Genomic DNA, 24,305 nt, shown 5'->3' with positions numbered 1-24,305 from the left:
GAAGGACCTTGTAGACCTCAGGGTGTCAGGACTAGAAGCTCGTAGAAGATCATTAATTGTATTTCAGTAAAATGTGTTTATCATTTATAATCTATTGTGATTTTATAAGGCATATGAGTGAGTGATGCGTTCTGATTGGCCAGTAAAGTTTTAAGGGGCGGGATCATCCAGTAAAACACACCGACGAACACACTCCTCTTCTTCTGTTCACTCCACAGTGTGTGTTTGTCTGAGTGTGTGTGTGTGTGTGATGGAGTCGCTCGCGCTCAGCTCCGTGCTGCTGTGTCTTTGCTCAGTAGGTCTTGTTTCTCCGGTGAACGCGCGGATCGGTAAGCGCGCGCTGATCGGGGCTTGCCCCGCGCGTTGTGACAAGTCTCGCTGTCCTGCGCTGCCCGCGCGCTGCGTCACGGAGCTCGCGCTCGACGCGTGCGGCTGCTGCGCGGTGTGCGCATCCGGTGAGGGCGAGGCGTGTGCGGGGGTCGGTGGTGCGAGGCGGCTCGGTGATCCGGTGTGCGCGCGCGGACTGCGGTGCGTCGAGTCATCAGCAGCAGCACCAGCGTCCTCTTCATCATCATCATCATCATCATCATCATCATCACCAGTCGTGCTCCGGCGAAAAGCGCGAACGTCAGTGTGTGTGTGCGCGAGCGAGGAGCCGGTGTGCGGCAGCGACGGAGTCTCGTACCAGAGCGCGTGCGAGCTGAAACGGGCCAGCGAGCGCGCGCAGGAGCTGCAACGTTCGCCCGTGCTGCTCGTGCACATAGGGGCGTGCGGAGAAGGTGAGCTAGTTAGTGTGTGTGTGTGTGTGTGTGTGATGCCTATGAGGCTCATATCTCGGTGTTTTATGTTATTATGTATATTAAGTTATAATTATTTTTGTCTCTGTTCAATTCAGTTAATTTCCATCTCTCTTTCTTTCTTTCTTTCCCTCACTACCTGTCTGCCTTATTTTTGTCTCTATCTTTTTCTTTCTCTTTATTTGCACCTATAGACAATAGAATGTGTGTGTGTGTGTGTGTGTGTGTGTGTGTGTGCGCGCGCGCGCGCGCACTCATTCTTCAAATGAAGTTTAGAATTAAAATGTAGTGCATAGAAGGCAGAAGTTTACTTGGTAACCATGGTGACGGAGTGTACATTGCTGTAATGGTATGAGCTAACATACATTATAACACCACTTTTCAAAACTTTCATCCAAGGTCATAATTAACAAGCAGCAATGTGAAGGAAATTCTGTTAATAACCAACCAGGCTGTGGCTTTCCTTCACTCCACCCGTCTGTCTGTCTGTCTGTCTGTCTGTCTGTCTGTCTCTCTGACTTACCACCCTTCCTGTCTTTCTGTCTGTGAGCACATAAGATCCCACGTTCACATCCTTCTGCTCTCTAAACACCGCCTGTGTGAGAGATCTAATACTGATTAGTTGTGAAAACACACCCTGTGGAGCAGAAACGTCCAGCTGTGTGTGTGTGTGTGTGTGTGTGTGTGTGTGAGAGAGAGAGAGAGAGAGAGAGAGAGAGAGAGAGAGAGAGAGAGAGAGAGAGAGAAAAAGAATGAATGAATGAATGAATGAATGAATGAATGAATGAGACAGAGAGGAAGACCAATGGAGAGAGAGATGGGGAGAGAAAGTTTGAGAGAGAGAGAGAGTCATTGGAAGAGGATAACCAATGAGGAGAGAAAGACAGACAGGGAGAGAGGCAGATTAGGGGAGAGAAACACACATGGAGAGAGACAGACAGGGACAGAGAGACAAGGAGAGAGAGAGAGAGGGGGAGGAAGAAAAAGCTAGAGACAGGGAAAGAGATACAGAAAGGAAGAGACACACAGACATGCTGAGAGACAGATAGGCAGATGGGGGTGAAACAGACAGGGAGAGAGAGACAGACACGGAGAGAGACAGACAGGTAGAGACAGAAATGAGGAACATGCCAGATGGAGAGAAAAGTAGAGACACGTAGACAGGGAGAGTGAGACAGACATGGAGAGAGAGAGAGACAGACAGGGAGAGTGAGACAGACATGGAGAGAGACAGACAGGTAGAGACAGAAATGGGGCGCATGATAGACAGAGAGAAAAGTAGAGGCACATAGACATGGTGAGAGTGAGACAGACAGGGAGAGTGAGAGACATGGAGAGAGACAGACAGACAGACAGGTAGAGACAGAAACAGGGAGCATGCCAGACGGAGAGAAAAGTAGAAACACATAGACATGGTGAGACACAGACAGGGAGAGTGAGACAGACAGGCAGAGTGAGACAGACAGGTTGGTGAAAATGAAGACATGCCGTAAGATTAAGTTTAGCATTAATTCTGGTTTATTAACCGGTGTGAAGTCAGAGTGAAAGTGTTTCAGGCTGAAGTCCTGCGTTCCTCTGAGCTCTTTCTCACCAGCACGCTTCCGTGTTCTGCGTTTGTTCCACCACAGAAGTGCAGGTTCCAAAACTCCGCTGGTCTGAGACTGAAACATGGTGATGTCATGGGTTTGGAAGTTATTTTCAGAACTGCCATTAAAATAAAATTAGAGCGCTGAAACGTTTAATATTGAATACTACGGATCCGTTTCCCAAAAAGGGAACAACTGTCGGGTTCTACACGGAACGTTTAAAGGTTCTTGTCTTCTCCTTGGACACATCTCTGATAGGAAAAACACTCTGGGGTTCTACGTGGAACATGAAGCTTTCTTATTTAAAAACCAAATATATTTTATGTATGTAGAACCGTCTCTGACAGGGTAGCGTTCTGTAGGACGGTTCTACACAGATCATTTAAAGGTTCTCCTAAACACGAGGACAGTCGGTACATACAGCAGAGGCTTTCCTGATCGGAGATGTTTCTTCTACATGGAAACCTTCCGATAGTGTAACTCTCTGTTATAGGGTTCTACATAGAACATTCAAGGGCTTTCTGATGTTTTCTTAGCTTTTCTTCTACTTGGAACCAACTCCGATTGGGAAACACTCTGTTGTAGGGTTCTACACAGATCATTTAAAGGTTCCCCCAAGAAGGACAACCATGTAGATAATGCTTACATACAGCAGAATTTTACCTTATCAGACACGGTTCCAAGAAGAAGAAAAGTTAAGAACTCGTAAAAGCTCTATGTAGAACCCTACATCTCTGATCGGCAAGCACTCTGTGTGTAGCAGTTGTCTACACGGTTGTCCTTCTGGGGAACCTTTCAGTGTTCTATATATGAACCTGCAATAGAGTGTTTCCTTATCAGGTATGGTTCCAAGTAGAAGAACAGCTAAGAAAACTTCATGAAGAACCCTTTACTGTCCAAAGAACCCTTTAACTGCGCGCATGTTGATGGCCGAATAAAATTGTAAATTTGATGTCATGTGGAAGGACACTCCCATATCTCATGATGTAATGTGATAACAGGTTGTTGTTGTTCTCTTATTATTATTATTCTTCTCATAAAGGTTCTCTGGAGAACCGAACCAGAACCAAAGTTTTCATAAGTTGTAAAGCAGGATTTTAAAATCCGATTGTTGGTCTCAGATACAACGCTTCGGTGTCTGACGAGAACATTTACACACACACACACACACACACACACACACACACACACACACACACACACACACACACACACACACACTGAGAAATCGGGTTCTCTGCCCGAGTGTCTCTTTCTATCTCTCTTCACCACATCCGTATTTCATTCCTCTGTTTATTCCCACAGTCTGAACCAAACCAGTCACAGCTCATTTCATCTTTCCCTGCACACTTTCCCCTGGCTGGTGCACACTTTTTCCACCTGTGATCCTCTGTAATTAGGAAACATCACAGATCTGCACACACACACACACACACACACACACACCGCAGAACAACAGTGTAAACACGGTGACACTCAGGCTGATCTTCAGGAATGTTTATGAGCGGCGATAATAAATGGTTCGTGTGGTTTGTTTTAGACGAAATGACACACACACTTCACTTTCTGAAAATTAGCGTAAATTACAGAGGAGGAGAGAGAGAGAGAACGTTTCCAGACACGCCTGAGTGAGGAGACGTCAGAAATGAGGGTGAGGGTGTGTACGTGTGTGTGTGTGTGCGTGTACGAGAGAGAGAGAGAGAGAAGCAGGTAGACAGAGAGAAAAGAAAGGGGGGAAATAGACAGACTGAGAGAGATGGATATAGAGGTGAGACCAGGAACAGAAAGAAAGAAAGGGAAATATAGATGGCTATAGAGAGAAAGACAGAGAGTGAGACAGGGCAGCAGAGGGGAAAAAAGGAAATATCGCCATATAGACAACTGTACAGAGAATCACGGGAAGAGAGAGAGGGATAAAAACCGCAGAGGCTTCTGACTGTTAAGGGGCGAGTCTGTTCTAGCAGAAACTCCCGTAGTTATACACACTCCTACACTCCCTTACACACTCCTACACTCTCTAACACACTCCTACACTCCCTTACACACTCCTACACTCCCTTACACACTCCTACACTCCCTAACACACTCCTGCACTCCCTTACACACTCCTGCACTCCCTTACACACTCCTACACTCTCTAACACACTCCTGCACTCCCTTACACACTCCTACACTCTCTAACACACTCCTACACTCCCTTACACACTCCTACACTCTCTAACACACTCCTACACTCTCTAACACACTCCTACACTCCCTTACACACTCCTACACTCTCTAACACACTCCTACACACCCTTACACACTCCTACACTCTCTAACACACTCCTACACTCCCTTACACACTCCTGCACTCTCTAACACACTCCTACACTCCCTTACACACTCCTACACTCCCTTACACACTCCTACACTCTCTAACACACTCCTACACTCTCTAACACACTCCTACACTCCCTAACACACTCCTACACTCCCTTACACACTCCTACACTCCCTAACACACTCCTACACTCCCTTACACACTCCTACACTCCCTTACACACTCCTACACTCCCTTACACACTCCTACACTCCCTTACACACTCCTACACTCCCTTACACACTCCTACACTCCCTAACACACTCCTGCACTCCCTTACACACTCCTACACTCCCTTACACACTCCTACACTCTCTAACACACTCCTACACTCCCTTACACACTCCTACACTCCCTTACACACTCCTACACTCCCTTACACACTCCTGCACTCCCTTACACACTCCTGCACTCCCTTACACACTCCTACACTCTCTAACACACTCCTACACTCTCTAACACACTCCTACACTCCCTTACACACTCCTACACTCCCTTACACACTCCTACACTCCCTTACACACTCCTACACTCCCTTACACACTCCTGCACTCCCTAACACACTCCTGCACTCTCTAACACACTCCTACACTCCCTTACACACTCCTACACTCCCTTACACACTCCTACACTCCCTAACACACTCCTGCACTCTCTAACACACTCCTACACTCCCTTACACACTCCTACACTCCCTTACACACTCCTACACTCTCTAACACACTCCTACACTCCCTTACACACTCCTACACTCCCTTACACACTCCTACACTCCCTTACACACTCCTGCACTCCCTTACACACTCCTACACTCTCTAACACACTCCTACACTCTCTAACACACTCCTACACTCCCTTACACACTCCTACACTCCCTTACACACTCCTACACTCCCTTACACACTCCTACACTCCCTTACACACTCCTACACTCTCTAACACACTCCTACACTCTCTAACACACTCCTACACTCTCTAACACACTCCTACACTCTCTAACACACTCCTACACTCCCTTACACACTCCTACACTCCCTTACACACTCCTGCACTCCCTTACACACTCCTACACTCTCTAACACACTCCTACACTCCCTTACACACTCCTACACTCCCTTACACACTCCTACACTCCCTTACACACTCCTACACTCTCTAACACACTCCTACACTCTCTAACACACTCCTACACTCTCTAACACACTCCTGCACTCCCTTACACACTCCTATACTCCCTAACACACTCCTACACTCTCTAACACACTCCTACACTCCCTTACACACTCCTACACTCCCTTACACACTCCTACACTCCCTTACACACTCCTACACTCTCTAACACACTCCTACACTCCCTAACACACTCCTACACTCCCTTACACACTCCTACACTCCCTTACACACTCCTACACTCCCTTACACACTCCTACACTCCCTTACACACTCCTACACTCCCTTACACACTCCTACACTCCCTTACACACTCCTACACTCTCTAACACACTCCTACACTCCCTTACACACTCCTACACTCTCTAACACACTCCTACACTCCCTTACACACTCCTACACTCTCTAACACACTCCTACACTCCCTAACACAATCCTACACTCCCTTACACACTCCTACACTCCCTTACACACTCCTACACTCCCTTACACACTCCTACACTCCCTTACACACTCCTACACTCTCTAACACACTCCTACACTCCCTAACACACTCCTACACTCCCTTACACACTCCTACACTCCCTTACACACTCCCTAACACACTCTTACACTCCCTAACACACTCCTACACTCCGTAACTCACTCCATAACACACTCCTACACTCCCTTACACACTCCTACACTCCCTTACACACTCCTACACTCTCTAACACACTCCTACACTCCCTTACACACTCCTACACTCCCTTACACACTCCTACACTCCCTTACACACTCCTACACTCCCTTACACACTCCTACACTCTCTAACACACTCCTACACTCCCTTACACACTCCTACACTCTCTAACACACTCCTACACTCCCTTACACACTCCTACACTCTCTAACACACTCCTACACTCCCTAACACAATCCTACACTCCCTTACACACTCCTACACTCCCTTACACACTCCTACACTCCCTTACACACTCCTACACTCCCTTACACACTCCTACACTCTCTAACACACTCCTACACTCCCTAACACACTCCTACACTCCCTTACACACTCCTACACTCCCTTACACACTCCCTAACACACTCTTACACTCCCTAACACACTCCTACACTCCGTAACTCACTCCATAACACACTCCTACACTCCCTTACACACTCCTACACTCCCTTACACACTCCTACACTCTCTAACACACTCCTACACTCTCTAACACACTCCTACACTCCCTAACACACTCCTACACTCCCTAACACACTCCCTAACACGCTCTTACACTCCCTAACACACTCCCTAACACACTCTTACACTCTCTAACACACTCCCTTACACACTCCCTTACACACTCCCTTACACACTCCTACACTCCCTAACACACTCCCTAACACACTCCCTAACACACTCCCTAACACACTCCCTAACACACTCCCTAACACACTCCCTAACACACTCCCTAACACACTCCCTAACACACTCTTACACTCCCTAACACACTCCTACACTCCCTAACACACTCCTACACTCCCTTACACACTCCTACACTCCCTTACACACTCCTACACTCTCTAACACACTCCTACACTCCCTTACACACTCCTACACTCCGTAACACACTCCTACACTCCGTAACACACTCCATAACACACTCCTACACTCCCTTACACACTCCTACACTCCCTAACACACTCCTACACTCCCTTACTCAGTGCAGTGGTGGCTCAACGGTTAAGACCAAGTTACTGATCAATCAGAAGGTCAGGGGTTCAAGCCCCTGCACCACCAAGCTGACACTGTTGGACCCTTGAGCAAGGCCTTAACCCTTTCTGCTCCAGGCCGTGTCATGCCTGACTCTGTGAAAAATGTATTTCACTATGCTGTATTGTATGTGACAAATAAAGGCTGCTTCTACACTCACGTACACACTCCTACACCCCTACATACTTCTGTTCCTCCCTACCTTACACAGCCGTGATACTGTATGTGCTGTGTAGTAGTAAGGGGAAGTGGACAAGGGTGCAGTGCAAGCAATACAACACAGTGATACAAGTCCTCTATAATCATCATCCACACGTTCCACTTTTTACCAAAACACCAACTTTAACGTTTGATTATAAATGTTTTGATTTCCTTTTTTTTGTTGTTTCATTTCTCCAGTTCTCTTTTTATATCTTTTTTTATTTTTGTTATAAACCGTAAATGAAGCCTTTCTGAGATGGACATAAATAAAGAGAAATGAAATGACCAGTCTGATGTTTTGTACTTTTTTTTCCTCTTTAGATGATGTCAGTGTAATTTTCAGCTAGTTTAATTCTGTGTGTGTGTGTGTGTGTGTGTGTGTGTGTGTGTGTTTCTCTCTTACAGTTCAGGAGAAGCCAACCAGTCTGAGATATAAATACAACTTCATCGCTGACGTGGTGGAGAAAATCGCACCTGCTGTCGTTCATATTGAACTCTACCGCAAGTAAGTGTGTGTATGTGTGTGTATGTGTGTTGGGGAGTATAACACCTAGGAACACTATGCATTGCTGCATCCAATCAAACTATTTGGAGTTGTTGTTTAAACACGTGATAACTGATTCAGATAAAAGACAGAAGATCTCACTTACGATGTCGGTGTGACCAGAATCACAGCTCAGTGCCATAAACTTACACATGGAGATCTCCTCATATTCAGAGTCAGGTTACACAGATGGCGTTTTTCAGTCGCGTCTATGCCACCACTTTTAAACACATGCACTTGCCTTTAAATCTGGAAAATCAGGGATATAATATACGGACCTCCTATCTCTGAACATTGTGAGTTTGAATCCCACTGATGCCACCGCTAGCTGTGTCTGGTTGCCAAGAGAGGAATACTGGCCGTGCTTTCTGAGCAGGAGGTATGGCATACTCTCTCTCTCTCTCTCTCTCCCCTGTCAATCACTGTGACATTCGCCTCAACTCTACTCAACTCGCAGGTCTGGAAAATTGTAACTTAAATCTGAAAAACAGTATGAAAACAATATGAACAACAATCACCTGTTGATTAATCACGTGCTTGTGCAAATGCAGTGGGAATGATGGATCTTACCTGTATCTAGCCTGAAGAGGTTCAATATTATCACCTCACAACATCAATATTGGAGTTCCCCAGGGCTGGGTTCTTGGTCCATTTTTGTTCTCTTTGGTGTACGATATCTGTATCTCTATATTACTGTATATGCTCAGTGCTGGATCAAATACAGACCAAATGTACAAAGGTGTTCGCTACCAAGTGGCATCCAAAAAAAAAACACTACCAAGTGAAAAATACACTCAGAATTTCTTACCCAATAGTCCAAAGTGTAAAACTGTTCAGTACACACTTCACACTAGGGATCCTCTGGCTCCTCTAAAATTCGCAGCTACAAATCCGTATCACTTCACTCCTTTGTTTTGTTTCCAAAATGCTTAAAAATGTTGTTTGCAATCTCGTCTTCTTTTCTTACCCTGCATGGCCTCCTGGTTTCAACCAATCCGGCCACTCTTCACTCAAAAGTGGCCTTGTGGCGATGTATTGTAGAGAGGCTTCATGCTGCTAGATCAGATAGATAAACTATTAGCAGTCCTGGTTCTTCTGGACCTCCCTGCATCGTTTTATCACAAGATCCTCCTGCCCATTCTCATGAGCCTTGGGATTACTTGGGATACACAGCATAGTGGTGGTTTGCTTCTTACCTGGAGGGAATCACCCCGATCAGCTGACTTGGAGAGGCACCACATTGGAGACTCTCATTGGTGTCCCACAAGGCTCAGTGTGCAGTCCTCTTTCATTTTCCATCTAGACCCACAGTCTCAGTGAAGTCATATCTGTACATGGCTTTTCATACCACTGATGAATCATCCTCGCCTTTCAGTTTCCATTTCAGCTCATGTCTCAACGTGTTTGGTAGACATCTTCTCATAGATGGCAGCTCATTACCTTAAACTAAATCCCAGCAAGATTGAGCTGTTGCGTGTCCCCGGAGATGCACTTCAAGATCTTGTGATCTCCTGGGAGAACTCTTGGATCACACCAAATGACCTCAATCTTGGTATAGGCATACTGCTAACCTGACTCAGCCCTGCAGATTTCTCCTTTTACAACATCAGGAGGATCTGGCAATTTCATCTCGTCATCTGGAGATTGGACTACTGCATCTCACTCCTGGCAGGTCTTCCCTGAGCCAGAAGTTTCCTGCAGCTGAACCAGAATTCAGCTACATGACTTGCTTTGACCCTCCCCAAGATCTCCCACATGACAAAATTGTTGTGTTACCTCCACTGGCTTCCTGCTGCATCACTGAGGTTCATCTACAACACCAAACATGGACCTCCACCGTCCTGAAGGCACTTATCAAACCCTGTTCTGCACCTTTTTCCCCCATCCAAGCCACAAGTACAACTTGACTGACCAGAGTACCAATGCCTCGCACTAACTTGATGATATACTTAAATTTTGACCTACTTCTACTAGTACAAGGATCTTAGAGCTTGATAGAGACAACAAAGCACTTCTGTAAGTATCTCTGAATAAGGGGAGGAGTTATAATTACAGTTGAAAATCCAAAAAAAGTGTACTGCGTATTATTCCCAAATGTCTCGAGAGTTCACGATCAGGTCGTGTCTATGGTCGAGACTTTTCTGGCAGGTCTTTGTGGAACTTGTTCACTGCTCTGAAGGTTTGATTTAATGGTCAAAATGGTGAAAACGTGTCATTCTCTTCAGAACGCTTTTTCTTTCTCTCAGGATGGTGTACAGTTTGCGCGAGAGGGCCGTGGCGACTGGTTCGGGATTTATCGTGTCTGATGATGGACTCATCGTCACTAACGCCCACGTCGTCGCCGATAAAAACCGAGTGAAGGTCGAACTGAAGAACGGACAGTCGTACGACGCCAAAATCACAGACATCGACGAAAGATCGGACATCGCGCTGCTCAAGATCGACTCTCCGGTAGGAGTTCGTTTTCTTCCGTACGTTCCCGATTCTCTGAGGGACGATGACGACTGAGTGAGGAATTGGGGCGGAAATAAAGAGCGCAGTTTAAATGAACTGGTTTGTGGAGAGAGGAAGAGAGAGAGAGAGGAAGAGGGAGAGAGAGGAAGAGAGAGAGAGAGAACGTTTTACAGCCTCGTGCAGAAAAGTGATTTATAAAACAGGACAGTGAGAGCGATGGAGAGAATGAAAGTGAGTACTGAGGTTATGGGAAAGAAACAGTCACTTCATAAATATCTGTTGTGTGTGTGTGTGTGTGTGTGTGTGTGTGTGTGTGTGTGTGTGACCACAGAATGGATAGCATATGCTCAGAAGGGAAAGTTCTGTCTTTCTCTTTCTATTCCTTTCAATGTCTCACTTTTGCTCCCTCTGTCTTTGTCAATTTCTCTCTCTCTCTGTCTCTCTCTCTCTCTCTCTATCTCTCTCTCTGTGTCTCTCTCTGTCTCTCTCTCTCTATCTCTCTCTCTCTCTCTCTCTCTCTCTCTCTGTGTCTCTCTCTGTCTCGCTTTCTCTCTCTGACTGCCTCTTTGTCTGTCTCTCTCTCTCTCGTTCTCCTTCGCTTTCTACCTCTGTCTCTTTCACTGTCTCTCTGTCTTTTTCTCTTCATCTAGTTTCGATGTTCCTATTTGTCTGGGTGTCTTTCTTTTTTTAACCCTCTGCTAATTTTTCTATTTAGTCTCTCTCTCTCTCTCTCTCTCTCTCTCTCTCTCTCTGTCTTTCTTTGCTGTCACTCTCACAATCTCCCCTTTCTTCTGTCTCGCTGTCTCTCCCCCTCTTTTTCTCGGTCTCTTTCTAGCGGTCACTATTCTCTCTCTCTCTCTCTCTCTCTCTCTCTCTCTCTCGCTCTCTCTCTCTATATATATATCTCTATCTTTTTATCCCTCTCTGTGTGTCTGGGCGTCTTTTTTTTTTTTTTTTTTTAATCCCTTTGTTAGTTTTTCTATTTTAATCCCCCCCTCACTGTCTGTCTCTCTCACCCTATCTGTCTGTCTGCTCCTTTCTCTGTCTCTCTCTTTGTATATCTCTCTCTGTATATCTCTCCACTGTCCCTCCCCCACCTCTGTCCGCCTGTCTTTCTTTTTTATCCCTCTGCTGAGATTTCTCTCATTTTATGTTTGTCTCTCTCCCTCTGGAGAAGACATTACTGTGACTTCAGATTAGAAAAAGGGAAAGCGCTCTTCCTACCTCAGACACCAGAGAGAGAGAGAGAGAGAGAGAGAGAGAGAGACAGATGGAGGGAGAGACAGTAACGGAGACAGATGGAAAGTAGCAGAGAGCAGAAGGAAAAGAGAGACTTATAATGTGAGAGTAAAAAGGAGACAGAAAGTGAGACAGGTGGAGAATGAGGCAAAAAAAAAAAAAAGAGAAGAAAAACAAATCCATATGTGTGTGAATATACAAGGTCACTGGTTCGAATGCTGGTGTAGGGGTGGAAACACACACACACACACACACACACACACACACACACACACACACACACACACACACACAATACATACCCAGAACCTCAAACCAGACTCGTCAATGTGCCTGTTTTTTCCCATCATTGCTTCTCAGAGCTGGGAATGCTGTCGCGTCCAAAATCAGCGGGAGTGCAATTTCCCCAGTGAAGTCTCTTGTGTCCATTTACGCACACACACACGCACACACACGCACACACACACACACACTCACACACATTGCAGTTACAGCAGTTGGGTTTATTGGGCTAAAGCTCTAATGTGGTGACTGTGGGTCATATGTTCAGACCAAAGCATGAACAAACACACAACAACAGTGTATATACACACACACACACACACACACACATACACATACACGTGTGTATACACATGTAATATACATTCTTGGTATTTATATGTAGATCACCCGATTTGTTGGCGAGCAAAAAAATAAAGGGAGATGTGACTGACGGGTGTTTGTTGTTCCCCAGTCCTGTTAGATCGATTGTTTAAACATTAAACCGCTCTGAACATCGACTGTCTAAATAACACGAAGACCGGAGAGCTGTCTGTGGGAGAAAAGCGAGCCGTTTTGAAGCTGAGAGAAAATGTCGAGGGAAAATCAATCACAAACATTGTGTATAGAGAACACAACCGTTTGGAATGTCCTGAAAAAGAAAGAAACCGCCGGTGTACTGAGGAACAGACACCGAACGGGTCGGCCGAGGAAAACCACAGCAGCCGATGACGAACATTGTGAGAGCCGTGAAGAAAAACCCAAAAACAACAGACAGTGACGTCCAACAACCTCCACAGGGCAGGGTGAAGGTCACAATCCACCGTTAGAAGACCTCGAGAGCAGAAATATAGAGGACACACCACAAGATGTGAAACGCTGACCAGCAGGAAGAATCAGAAACCCAGACTGGAATTCACAGAGAAATACAGAGACGATCCACAAAAGTTCTGGAACCGAGATGAACCTCTACCAAAGTGATGGAAAGACCAAAGTGTGGAAAAGGAAAGGATCTGCTCATGATCCAGAACATACGAGCTGATCTGTGGAACATGGTGGAGGTAGCGTCATGGCTTGGGCTCGCACGGCTGCTTCTGGAACATTCACTGATCTTTATTGATGATGAACTCATGATGGAGCAGCAGAATGAATTCAGAACTTTACAGGAACATTCTGTCTGTAGATTTACAGAGAAACGCGTCCGAATGAATCAGAGGAACTTCATCACGCAGCAAGACAACGATCCAAAACACACTTCCACCTCAACACAGGACTTCATCAGGGGGAAAGTGGAAGGTTTTAGACTGGACAAGTCCATCACCAGACCTTCACCCAACTGATCATCTCACCTCCTGAAGAGGAGACTGAAGGGAGAAACCCCCTGAAACACACGACTACTGAAAGAAGCTGTGGTCTGATACAAAAGCTTCTATGTTTTATGTTGCTTGACACGTCTAGATATAAAAGTTGAAATCCTAAACTCTTGTCTCATACTCATCTTTTGATCTGAAACCCAAATGTCTTTGGTGTAGAGCACAAACACATGACCCGGCCTCGCTGTTCCAATAGTTACGGAGGGGACTGTGCTATATGGATGGAGAGTAAAGCTGTGGGATTGTGTGTGTTTGGATAGGGGGTGTTGATCTTTGACATGGTTTGGTCATTTCACCTCAGTGCTGATGAGGTATTCACAGAATGCCAAACAACATAAACATAGACACACACACACACACACACACACACACACACACACACACACACACACACACACACACACACACACACACACACACACACACACACACCTGGGTATTGCATATGTTTATAGGAAGGTTGTGGAAAACAGCGTAATAAAAAACATCTCCGCATTCTTTCTCTCATTTCAGCTTGTAAAGGTTCCGTCTGAAATCGTGCGCTGTTCTGACTCTCTCGCACCGATACCTCTGTCACCGCTGACTTCGGGATTCTGACCGGTCAGAAGACGTTGAAATATGTTTCTATACCAGCAGCTCTAACAGTAGCGCTGGCTTTAATTCAAATCACAGGTTTATATTGTTTATGTTTCTAACATGCTATCGTTTCTATAGTAACGGCTCCTGCACAGGGACTCGTACGGTGGACGCGCCACGTAAACAGATTTTGTTGATACGGTGAACTTTTCACCAGGGTAAGGAGATGGAAGGAGTCTCCACTGTCAGAGACGTCTCAGGGATGTTTCACAACGTTAAATGCAACTAGAAACGGTTAAAAAGGACGAAGTGTAGTCCGTTAATAGATTAAACATAGTGATGGTTGGGAAATTGCTGTTCTAGAAGGGGAATAAATCACGCTTAGAGGAAAATAGTCTTTAAACTTTGTGCCGAGACATATTGCACCATCGTCATGGATAATTTTCCTGAAACGGCACAGCAGGTTTATGTGGTTTATTCCTTGTGTATTAGTCAGCCGTTTTGGAACGTTTTGCACCTTCATGTGGAAAATCATCCAGAACATCGATGTGGGGCGAGTCACTACAGAGTAACTGCTCCAGCGCCACTACAGAGTTACTGCTCTAACGTCTCTATAGAGTAACCGCTCCAGCGTCTCTACAGAGTAACCGCTCGGACGCCTCTACAGAGTAACCGCTCCGACGTCTCTACAGAGTAACCGCTCCGACGTCTCTACAGAGTAACCGCTCCGACGCCTCTACAGAGTAACCGCTCCGACGCCTCTACAGAGTAACCGCTCCGACGTCTCTACAGAGTAACCGCTCCGACGCCTCTACAGAGTAACCGCTCCGACGCCTCTACAGAGTAACCGCTCCGACGTCTCTACAGAGTAACCGCTCCGACGTCTCTACAGAGTAACCGCTCCGACGTCTCTACAGAGTAACCGCTCCGACGTCTCTACAGAGTAACCGCTCCGACGCCTCTACAGAGTAACCGCTCCGACGCCTCTACAGAGTAACCGCTCCGACGCCTCTACAGAGTAACCGCTCCGACGCCTCTACAGAGTAACCGCTCCGACGTCTCTACAGAGTAACCGCTCCGACGCCTCTACAGAGTAACCGCTCCGACGCCTCTACAGAGTAACCGCTCCGACGCCTCTACAGAGTAACCGCTCCGACGTCACTACAGAGTAACCGCTCCGACGCCTCTACAGGGTAACCGCTCCGACGCCTCTACAGGGTAACCGCTCCGACGCCTCTACAGGGTAACCGCTCCGACGCCTCTACAGGGTAACCGCTCCGACGTCACTACAGGGTAACCGCTCCGACGTCACTACAGAGTAACCGCTCCGACGTCGCTACAGAGTAACCGCTCCGACGTCGCTACAGAGTAACCGCTCCGACGCCTCTACAGAGTAACCGCTCCGACGTCTCTACAGAGTAACCGCTCCGACGTCACTACAGAGTAACCGCTCCGACGTCACTACAGAGTAACCGCTCCGACGTCACTACAGGGTAACCGCTCCGACGCCTCTACAGGGTAACCGCTCCGACGCCTCTACAGGGTAACCGCTCCGACGCCTCTACAGGGTAACCGCTCCGACGCCTCTACAGGGTAACCGCTCCGACGTCACTACAGGGTAACCGCTCCGACGTCGCTACAGGGTAACCGCTCCGACGTCGCTACAGAGTAACCGCTCCGACGTCGCTACAGAGTAACCGCTCCGACGTCACTACAGAGTAACCGCTCCGACGCCTCTACAGAGTAACCGCTCCGACGTCTCTACAGGGTAACCGCTCCGACGCCTCTACAGAGTAACCGCTCCGACGCCTCTACAGAGTAACCGCTCCGACGTCTCTACAGGGTAACCGCTCCGACGCCTCTACAGAGTAACCGCTCCGACGTCACTACAGAGTAACCGCTCCGACGCCTCTACAGAGTAACCGCTCCGACGTCTCTACAGGGTAACCGCTCCGACGTCACTACAGGGTAACCGCTCCGACGCCTCTACAGAGTAACCGCTCCGACGCCTCTACAGGGTAACCGCTCCGACGTCTCTACAGGGTAACCGCTCCGACGTCACTACAGGGTAACCGCTCCGACGCCTCTACAGAGTAACCGCTCCGACGTCACTACAGAGTAACCGCTCCGACGCCTCTACAGGGTAACCGCTCCGACGTCTCTACAGGGTAACCGCTCCGACGTCACTACAGGGTAACCGCTCCGACGTCACTACAGAGTAACCGCTCCGACGTCACTACAGAGTAACCGCTCCGACGCCTCTACAGAGTAACCGCTCCGACGTCACTACAGGGTAACCGCTCCGACGCCTCTACAGAGTAACCGCTCCGACGTCTCTACAGAGTAACCGCTCCGACGCCTCTACAGAGTAAACCGCTCCGACGCCTCTACAGAGTAACCGCTCCGACGTCTCTACAGAGTAACCGCTCCGACGCCTCTACAGAGTAACCGCTCCGACGTCTCTACAGAGTAACCGCTCCGACGTCTCTACAGAGTAACCGCTCCGACGCCTCTACAGAGTAACCGCTCCGACGTCTCTACAGAGTAACCGCTCCGACGTCTCTACAGAGTAACCGCTCCGACGTCTCTACAGAGTAACCGCTCCGACGTCTCTACAGAGTAACCGCTCCAGCGTCACTACAGAGTAACCGCTCCAGCGTCACTACAGAGTAACCGCTCCGACGTCTCTACAGAGTAACCGCTCCGACGTCGCTACAGAGTAACCGCTCCGACGTCTCTACAGAGTAACCGCTCCGACGCCTCTACAGAGTAACCGCTCCGACGCCTCTACAGAGTAACCGCTCCGACGCCTCTACAGAGTAACCGCTCCGACGCCTCTACAGAGTAACCGCTCCGACGTCTCTACAGAGTAACCGCTCTCTCACTCTCTCTCTCACTCTTTCTCTCTCTCTCTTTCTCTCTCTCGCACACACACGCACTTTAATTTATCAAAACGTTTCATGCCCTCTCGTTGCTCTCAAATATTCTTTCTGATCTAACTTCATAGGAATTTTATTATGCAATAAAACACTTTATAGTGAAAATTCCTCCATGCTGAACATGCTTGAAGGCAAATTAGGCCTTAAAAATATCTTCTTTTACCGTCAGACATTTGTCAAAATACATAAATAAATAAATAAACAAATATGGCACTAAAGTCTAATATCTAGCATTTAAAAAATTTATAAGAGGTTGTATCTGCTGATTTTTACCATATTGCGCACACACACACACACACACACACACACACACACACACACACACACACACACATGGGGCTGTATATTAATTCTGAAATTGCCATCGGTATTTAGAGCTCTGAGTTATTAAGTTGTGTGTGTGTCAGGCTGTTGAAGGAAAGTGATCAGTGATGGGTTGGTGTGATGAAGTGGAGTTTCTGTTACGGTTACAACCCCAAAGTTGATTATTTTCCCATAACAACACGCCCCGACCCTGACGGTTATAGGTTGTGATTGTAAAGGAGCACAAAAGCAATCATTCCTCACAAAGATGTCACTTCCTGTCCCACAGAATAAACTTCCTGTGATGGGTCTGGGCCGGTCAGCTGATCTGAGACCGGGCGAGTTCGTGGTGGCCATCGGGAGTCCGTTTTCACTGCAGCACACGGTGACGACGGGGATCGTCAGCACCACGCAGAGGGGCGGGAAAGAGCTCGGCCTACGCAACTCCGACATGGACTACATCCAGACCGACGCCATCATCAACGTAACACACACACAAATGTTTTCACCTGCCTCGACACATCAAAACACCGCTCATTTATTCAGGCATTTCATAAATATGTAGTGAAGTCGTGAAAAGCAGGCTGGTTTAAAACTTCAGAGTAGCTACAGTCACGTTTTCCGAGTAACTAAACGTTTACTGCAGTCTAAACTTCTCACCTAAACAGTACAGTGACGTATGATCACACGTGATGTTCAGCGTGCGTGGTTTTCACACATGATGTTCAGCGTGCATGGTTTTCACACGTTCATACCTCAGCCTTCAGGAGCTAAGTTGTTTTGTCTATTTCACAGTACGGAAACTCAGGAGGACCCCTGGTTAATCTGGTAAGGATTTCATTTCTTTTATCGCAAATAATGACTTTCTCATGTTTATACACATGATCGGTTGGGTCTGTCTCTTACAAACAGACAGACAATTATCACAGACAGACAGTTATCACATAGAAATGTATGGACAGACAGTTATCCAGACCAAGAAGTATCACAGACAGAGAGTTTCCAGACAAAGAAGTGTCACAGACAGACCGACCGAAAGACAGACAGTTATCACATAGAAATATACGCACAGACAGTTCTCCAGACAAAGAAGTGTCACAGACAGACAGTTATCCAGACAAATTGTCACAGACAAAGACAGACAGTTCTCCAGACAAAGAATTGTCACAGACAGACAGACAGACAGTTATCCAGACAAAGAAGTGTCACAGACAGACAGACAGACAGTTCTCCAGACAAAGAAGTGTCACAGACAGACAGACAGACAGACAGACAGTTATCCAGACAAAGACGTGTCACAGACAGACAGACAGTTATCCAGACAAAGAAGTGTCACAGAGAGACAGACAGACAGACAGACAGTTATCACACACAAAGAAGTGTCACAGACAGACAGACAGTTATCACACACAAAGAAGTGTCACAGACAGACAGACAGTTATCCAGACAAAGAAGTGTCACAGACAGACAGACAGACAGTTCTCCAGACAAAGAAGTGTCACAGACAGACAGACAGACAGACAGACAGTTATCCAGACAAAGAAGTGTCACAGACAGACAGACAGACAGTTATCCAGACAGAGAAGTGTCACAGAGAGACAGACAGACAGACAGACAGACAGTTATCACACACAAAGAAGTGTCACAGACAGACAGACAGTTATCCAGACAAAGAAGTGTCACAGACAGACAGACAGACAGTTATCACACACAAAGAAGTGTCACAGACAGACAGACAGACAGTTATCCAGACAAAGAAGTGTCACAGACAGACAGACAGTTATCCAGACAAAGAAGTGTCACAGACAGACAGACAGACAGTTATCACAAACAAAGAAGTGTCACAGACAGACAGACAGTTATCCAGACAAAGAAGTGTCACAGACAGACAGACAGACAGTTATCACAAACAAAGAAGTGTCACAGACAGACAGACAGTTATCCAGACAAAGAAGTGTCACAGACAGACAGACAGTTATCACACACAAAGAAGTGTCACAGACCGACAGACAGACCGTTTAGAAATACAGTAAGAAACACATGACCTTACAGATGGAGAGGACAAACTTGCATAAGAAAGCTGGGATTGAGGAACAGCTGACACATGTTACGACCATATAAGGAAACTTCAGAGCCTGGACGCTGAAAAGACATGACACACGCCATGGTGTGTATAAATACGTAATTCGAGCGTGCGTACGTGTGTTGTGATCTACAGGACGGTGAAGTGATCGGAATAAACACTCTGAAGGTGACCGCGGGAATCTCCTTCGCCATTCCATCCGACAAGATCAAGGAATTTCTCACCGAGTCCTACGACAGACAGGCCAGAGGTCACGAAGACATAAATAAATACATGTTTAATATGATCGGAAACACGGCAGGTTTTAATCGGAGGTTTGTTTTAACAGTAAACTGAAATGGATTGAGTCGTGTGTTTTTACAGGTCGAGTAACAACTAAGAAGAAATACATCGGTATTCGGATGATGTCGCTGACGCCCGAGTGAGTGGATAAGAGGCGATGTGTTTTTATATATATATGTGTGTATATATATTTTTTTTTTTAATGAAAATGAAATTTGTTCGGATTTCGTATGCTATGTTATTTTGTCATGCTTTAGCGCTGTGCGATTTGGGACGCAGCCTGTAGGAACACTGGGATCTTGTTAGCGTGATGTGATGCTAATCTCTCCTCAGGCTGGTGAAGGAGCTGAAAGTGAAGCTGGGAGATTTTCCTGACGTCACGTCCGGTGCTTACGTGGTCGAGGTCATCTCCAGAACCCCAGCAGCAGTGTGAGTGCTTAAAACACTCCAACTCCCATAATGCCGAGGGTTAACGCACGGAATTTTGAAACGTTGCGCTAACATTCAGAGTGTAGAAAACACAAGCAATTTAGCGTTAAGCTAATGTTCAGAGTTTAATTAGCCGCCAGAGTTTTGCTAATATTAATAAATCAGCATTCAGAATATTGGCTAATAGAGTTTTTTGAGTATAGCTAATATTTCAGTTGATGCCAAGTGCTAATATTCAAGGTTTTCCCTAATATTTAGGGGTTTTTATCCCCTACTGTTCAGTTTTGCTAATAAATAGAACTTTCCAAATACACAGGATATTGCTAACGTTGATATTTTTGCTGTCATGTAATGCAGGGTGGGTGGATGCGAGTGCAGTATAAAGCTTTATTTAAGAGAGGCAGGAAGATCATTCCGAAACGTCAAGGCAACATCAAGGTCCAAAAACAGGCGTAGGTCAGGCGATCAGCCAGCGGAGTGAACGGGGCAAAGGCGAAGACCGAGAAACTGAACCAAGTCGAGAAACCGGGAGAACGAACGCAGAGCAAAGGCTTGGTATGGCTCGGTGAAACAATACTTTTGCGATGTGAAACAAACACAAGGGTATAAATAGAGAAACTAACCGTCGAGGAAACGGGAACAGCTGTGAGTGATGAGGACACGTGAGGGGAAACAGTCAATAACAATACAGGGGTGAAGACAGGGCAGAAACCAAACCGAAAACACGTGCGTAAACGTAAACAAAAGTCAATGACGACCCAGACGCACGTGCAATCACGTTAATTCAGAATGCTAGAGGGGAAGTCCGTGACCTCCGTCCATTCCCCCGTCGTACCCCACGGTCCTGCCCCCCTAGGCAAAATGTCTCACACAGACTCCCAGCGTACGGCTAACTGAGTAGCGTTTTAATTCGATATTAGTTTATCAGTATGATGAACGGACGCAATAAAGAAATAAAGTCCAACATGAATACACAGAAACCCTCATAGAATGTGTATTGGTTTTAATGGAAACTGTAATGGTCCCTGTGGGTCTCTAGTGGTAATTTGTTGCCTTCTATTGGTGGCATGTTATGTCTAGTGGATACCATTAAGGAGAAATAATGATGATGGTTTTAATGGTTAGCTGGTGGTTTGTAATGGTATTTGTAGTGGGAACCGTTAGAATTTCTGTGAGTTTTTGTTTTTTTTTTCAGCAGGGCTGTTTTACATTGATGCGACATTTTGAAAAACGGAACTGGATCAGATTAGTGGCGTGCAACAGGACAAGAGAATTGTAATAGAAGTAACAGAAGTGCCCTTAAACCGAGGGTTAGTGGATGAGGGTGGGTTCAATGCAGGATTGGAACACAGCCAGTGTAGTTTTTATTGGCTTCAGTCTGCATGAGTGATGTTATCTTTGGCTCCGGTGCAGCACGGCACATTTTTCTTACACGACTACTTCTGTTGTAGTACACACACACACACACACACACACACACACACACACACACACAGGCCCTCTGACCCACATTTATTCATCGTTAAAAAATCCTCCAGCTCAGTATTTTGTGACCACAATTTACAACGTGTGTGCGTGTGTATGTGTGTGCGTGTGTGTGTGTGTGTGTGCGTGTGTGTTTGTACAGCATTTTACAATTTAGCATTTATTATCCTTAATCCTTTTTCACTTAAGTTATACAACCTCAGACCACAGGATCCTACTGAACTCCAGTGTACACAGTAAGCATAATAAAGAATGATGTGAAAGTCTGTGTGTGTGTGCGTGCGTGTGTGTGTGTGTGCGTGTGTGTCGACAACGTCACCGAGTCGAGTTAAGACACAGAAGTGGTTTTACTGTCATTCCTCTATAGATCTCATATTCACGGGAATGAGATTATACACGTTTCTTCGGGATCAACGCGATGGTGCGATACAGTGACGCAGCAAAGACAAATCAAAATGGCCGCTCACCTGGCATCAGCAGTGAACGCAGCAGCAGCACTTCTTAGCTTTAAAGAGCGTTAAATCAGTTCTGCTGTACATACTGTACACATTCGCTTTAGATTAATCAGCGTACAGACATGTTCAGTTGTTAAATCTACAGCACCGACGCTACAGTTCACTGCTCTGAGGTAAATGTACATCAGTTAGCTGGCTAGCATGTTGCTAACTAAAGATGACCACGGAGGCGGCCATGTTTTTCCCTCTCTCCTTGTCTTTGTCCTTCCCTGTTTGTCTCATTTTATTTTCATTTATTTTTCTCTCTCTCTCTCTGTCTTGCCTATTTTTATTTCTCCGTTCTTTTATTTTCTCTTTCTCTCTCTCTCATCCTCTTTCCTTTTATTTTACATTTCTTTTATTTCTTATCTTATTTTTCTCGCTCTCTTTCTCTCATTTTATTTCCTTTTTCTTTTTATTTCCCTCTCTGTCTACTTTCTTTCTGTTTTTATTTCTTTTTCTCCTTTCATTTATGTCTCTCATTTTCTTGTTCTCTCTTTTATATTTCTCTCTCGCGCGCGCATGCATGCGCTCTCTCTCTCTCGCTCTCTCTCTCTCTCTCTCTCGCTCGCGCCCTCTCTCTCTCTCTCTCTGTATCTCTCCCCATGTCTGTCTTCCTCCCTCTATTTATTCTCCTTTATTTCTCTCACTCTCTCTTACTCATCCTCTTTTTAATTCTCTCTCTCCTTTCATTTCACATTTCTTCTCTCTCTCTCTCTCTCTCTGTCTTTTTCATTTCCTGTTTCTCTCATTTTTTTTCTCTTTATTTCTCTCTCCATGTCTATGTATTTTTTCTGTCTATCTTCCCTCTTTTTATTTCTCATTTCTTTTTCTTTCTCCTTCCCGGTTTCTCTCATTTTTCTTTTCTTTTCATCTCTCTCTCTCCCTGTTTCTGTCTTCTCTCTTTTTATTTCTCATTTCTTTTATTTTCTCCCTGTCTCACTCTTCCGCTCTCCTTTTTTATTTTACATTTTCTTTTATTTCTCTCTGTCTGTTTTCTTTCTTTTTCTTTCTATTTCTGTCTTTTTTTTCTCTCCTTTCATTTCTCTCTCACTCTGTCTTACTCATCCTCTCTTTTTAATTCTCTCTGTCTCTCTCTCCTTTTATTTCACATTTCTTTCTCTCTCCTTATGATTTGATTCGGTGTTATAATGGGGCTTTGTGTGACGTCACAAGTTGCAGTTTGTATACCTTTTAAGTGATTTCATTGTTGTCTTTTTTTTTAATGAAGTTAGAATTGGTAAGTTTTTAGTAATTATTAATCTCTCTCTCTCTCTCTCTCTCTCTCTCTCTCTCTCTCTCTCTCTCTCTCTCTCTGTAGAGGTGGAGTGAAGGAGAATGACATCATCATTTCGGTTAATGGGGTGCGGATTTCCTCGGCTGCTGATGTCAGTGCTGTAATTAACACACACGCCACGCTGCACATCGTCGTTCGCCGTGGCAACGAGGACGTCCCTCTCACTGTTGTTCCCATGGAGATCGACCCTTGACCTCGACGCTCCACCTGTCTGTGGTTTGGTGGGCTGAGGCCAATCAGTGATGGCTTTCTAATGATTGACAGGGTGAAGCTCCGCCTTAAAATGCATAGTGATGGAGATTTACATGTATTTTTATTTTATTTGATCATTTTGTTAAAAAGCGTTGAATTAAAATATTATTGTTGTTTACATTTTACAAAAATAAGCCTTACTTTAGTTACTGTTGATTTTTTTTTGTTTGTTTATTTTTATTTTGAAAAAGATAAATATTGATAAAAGATTCAAGAAATAAGAAAAGCTCTCAGAATGAGCACACGGAGAAAAATTAGGAACATTTGAAGAATTTTTGCTGGATTTTACATATTTTTTGTAAAATAAAAATAATTTTTACTGAATAAGATTCAGATCTTTTTAAAGATCTTTTTTAAAAGATGTCTTTAAATATTTTGCTTATTATTCTGCTTATTAAAAAAAACACGAAATACTGCGA

At 45.6% G+C, this 24,305-nt stretch overlaps 1 protein-coding gene across 2 annotated transcripts; it reads left to right on the top strand.

The window, feature by feature from the left end:
* Positions 1-188: 188 nt before the first annotated feature.
* Positions 189-24,305, top strand: LOC108270147 (serine protease HTRA1A). Of its 2 annotated transcripts, XM_017476531.3 has the most exons (9): positions 189-779; positions 8,281-8,380; positions 10,666-10,870; positions 17,854-18,048; positions 18,360-18,392; positions 19,783-19,897; positions 20,011-20,068; positions 20,263-20,358; positions 23,659-24,305. In XM_017476531.3, the coding sequence occupies exons 1-9, from the start codon at positions 251-253 to the stop codon at positions 23,825-23,827; spliced, it is 1,500 nt and encodes a 499-aa protein (XP_017332020.1). In that variant the 5' UTR covers positions 189-250; the 3' UTR covers positions 23,828-24,305. The 2 variants fall into 2 exon arrangements, with proteins under 2 accessions (XP_017332020.1, XP_047013844.1); XM_047157888.1 differs by lacking the exons at positions 189-779; positions 8,281-8,380; positions 10,666-10,870 and adding an exon at positions 10,965-11,104.

This window comes from Ictalurus punctatus, chromosome 9 (assembly GCF_001660625.3).
Source record: "Ictalurus punctatus breed USDA103 chromosome 9, Coco_2.0, whole genome shotgun sequence".
Taxonomy (NCBI): Eukaryota; Metazoa; Chordata; class Actinopteri; order Siluriformes; family Ictaluridae; genus Ictalurus; species Ictalurus punctatus.
The sequence above is the reverse complement of the archived record's forward strand: the minus strand, read 5'-3'. Positions and strand labels throughout refer to the sequence as shown.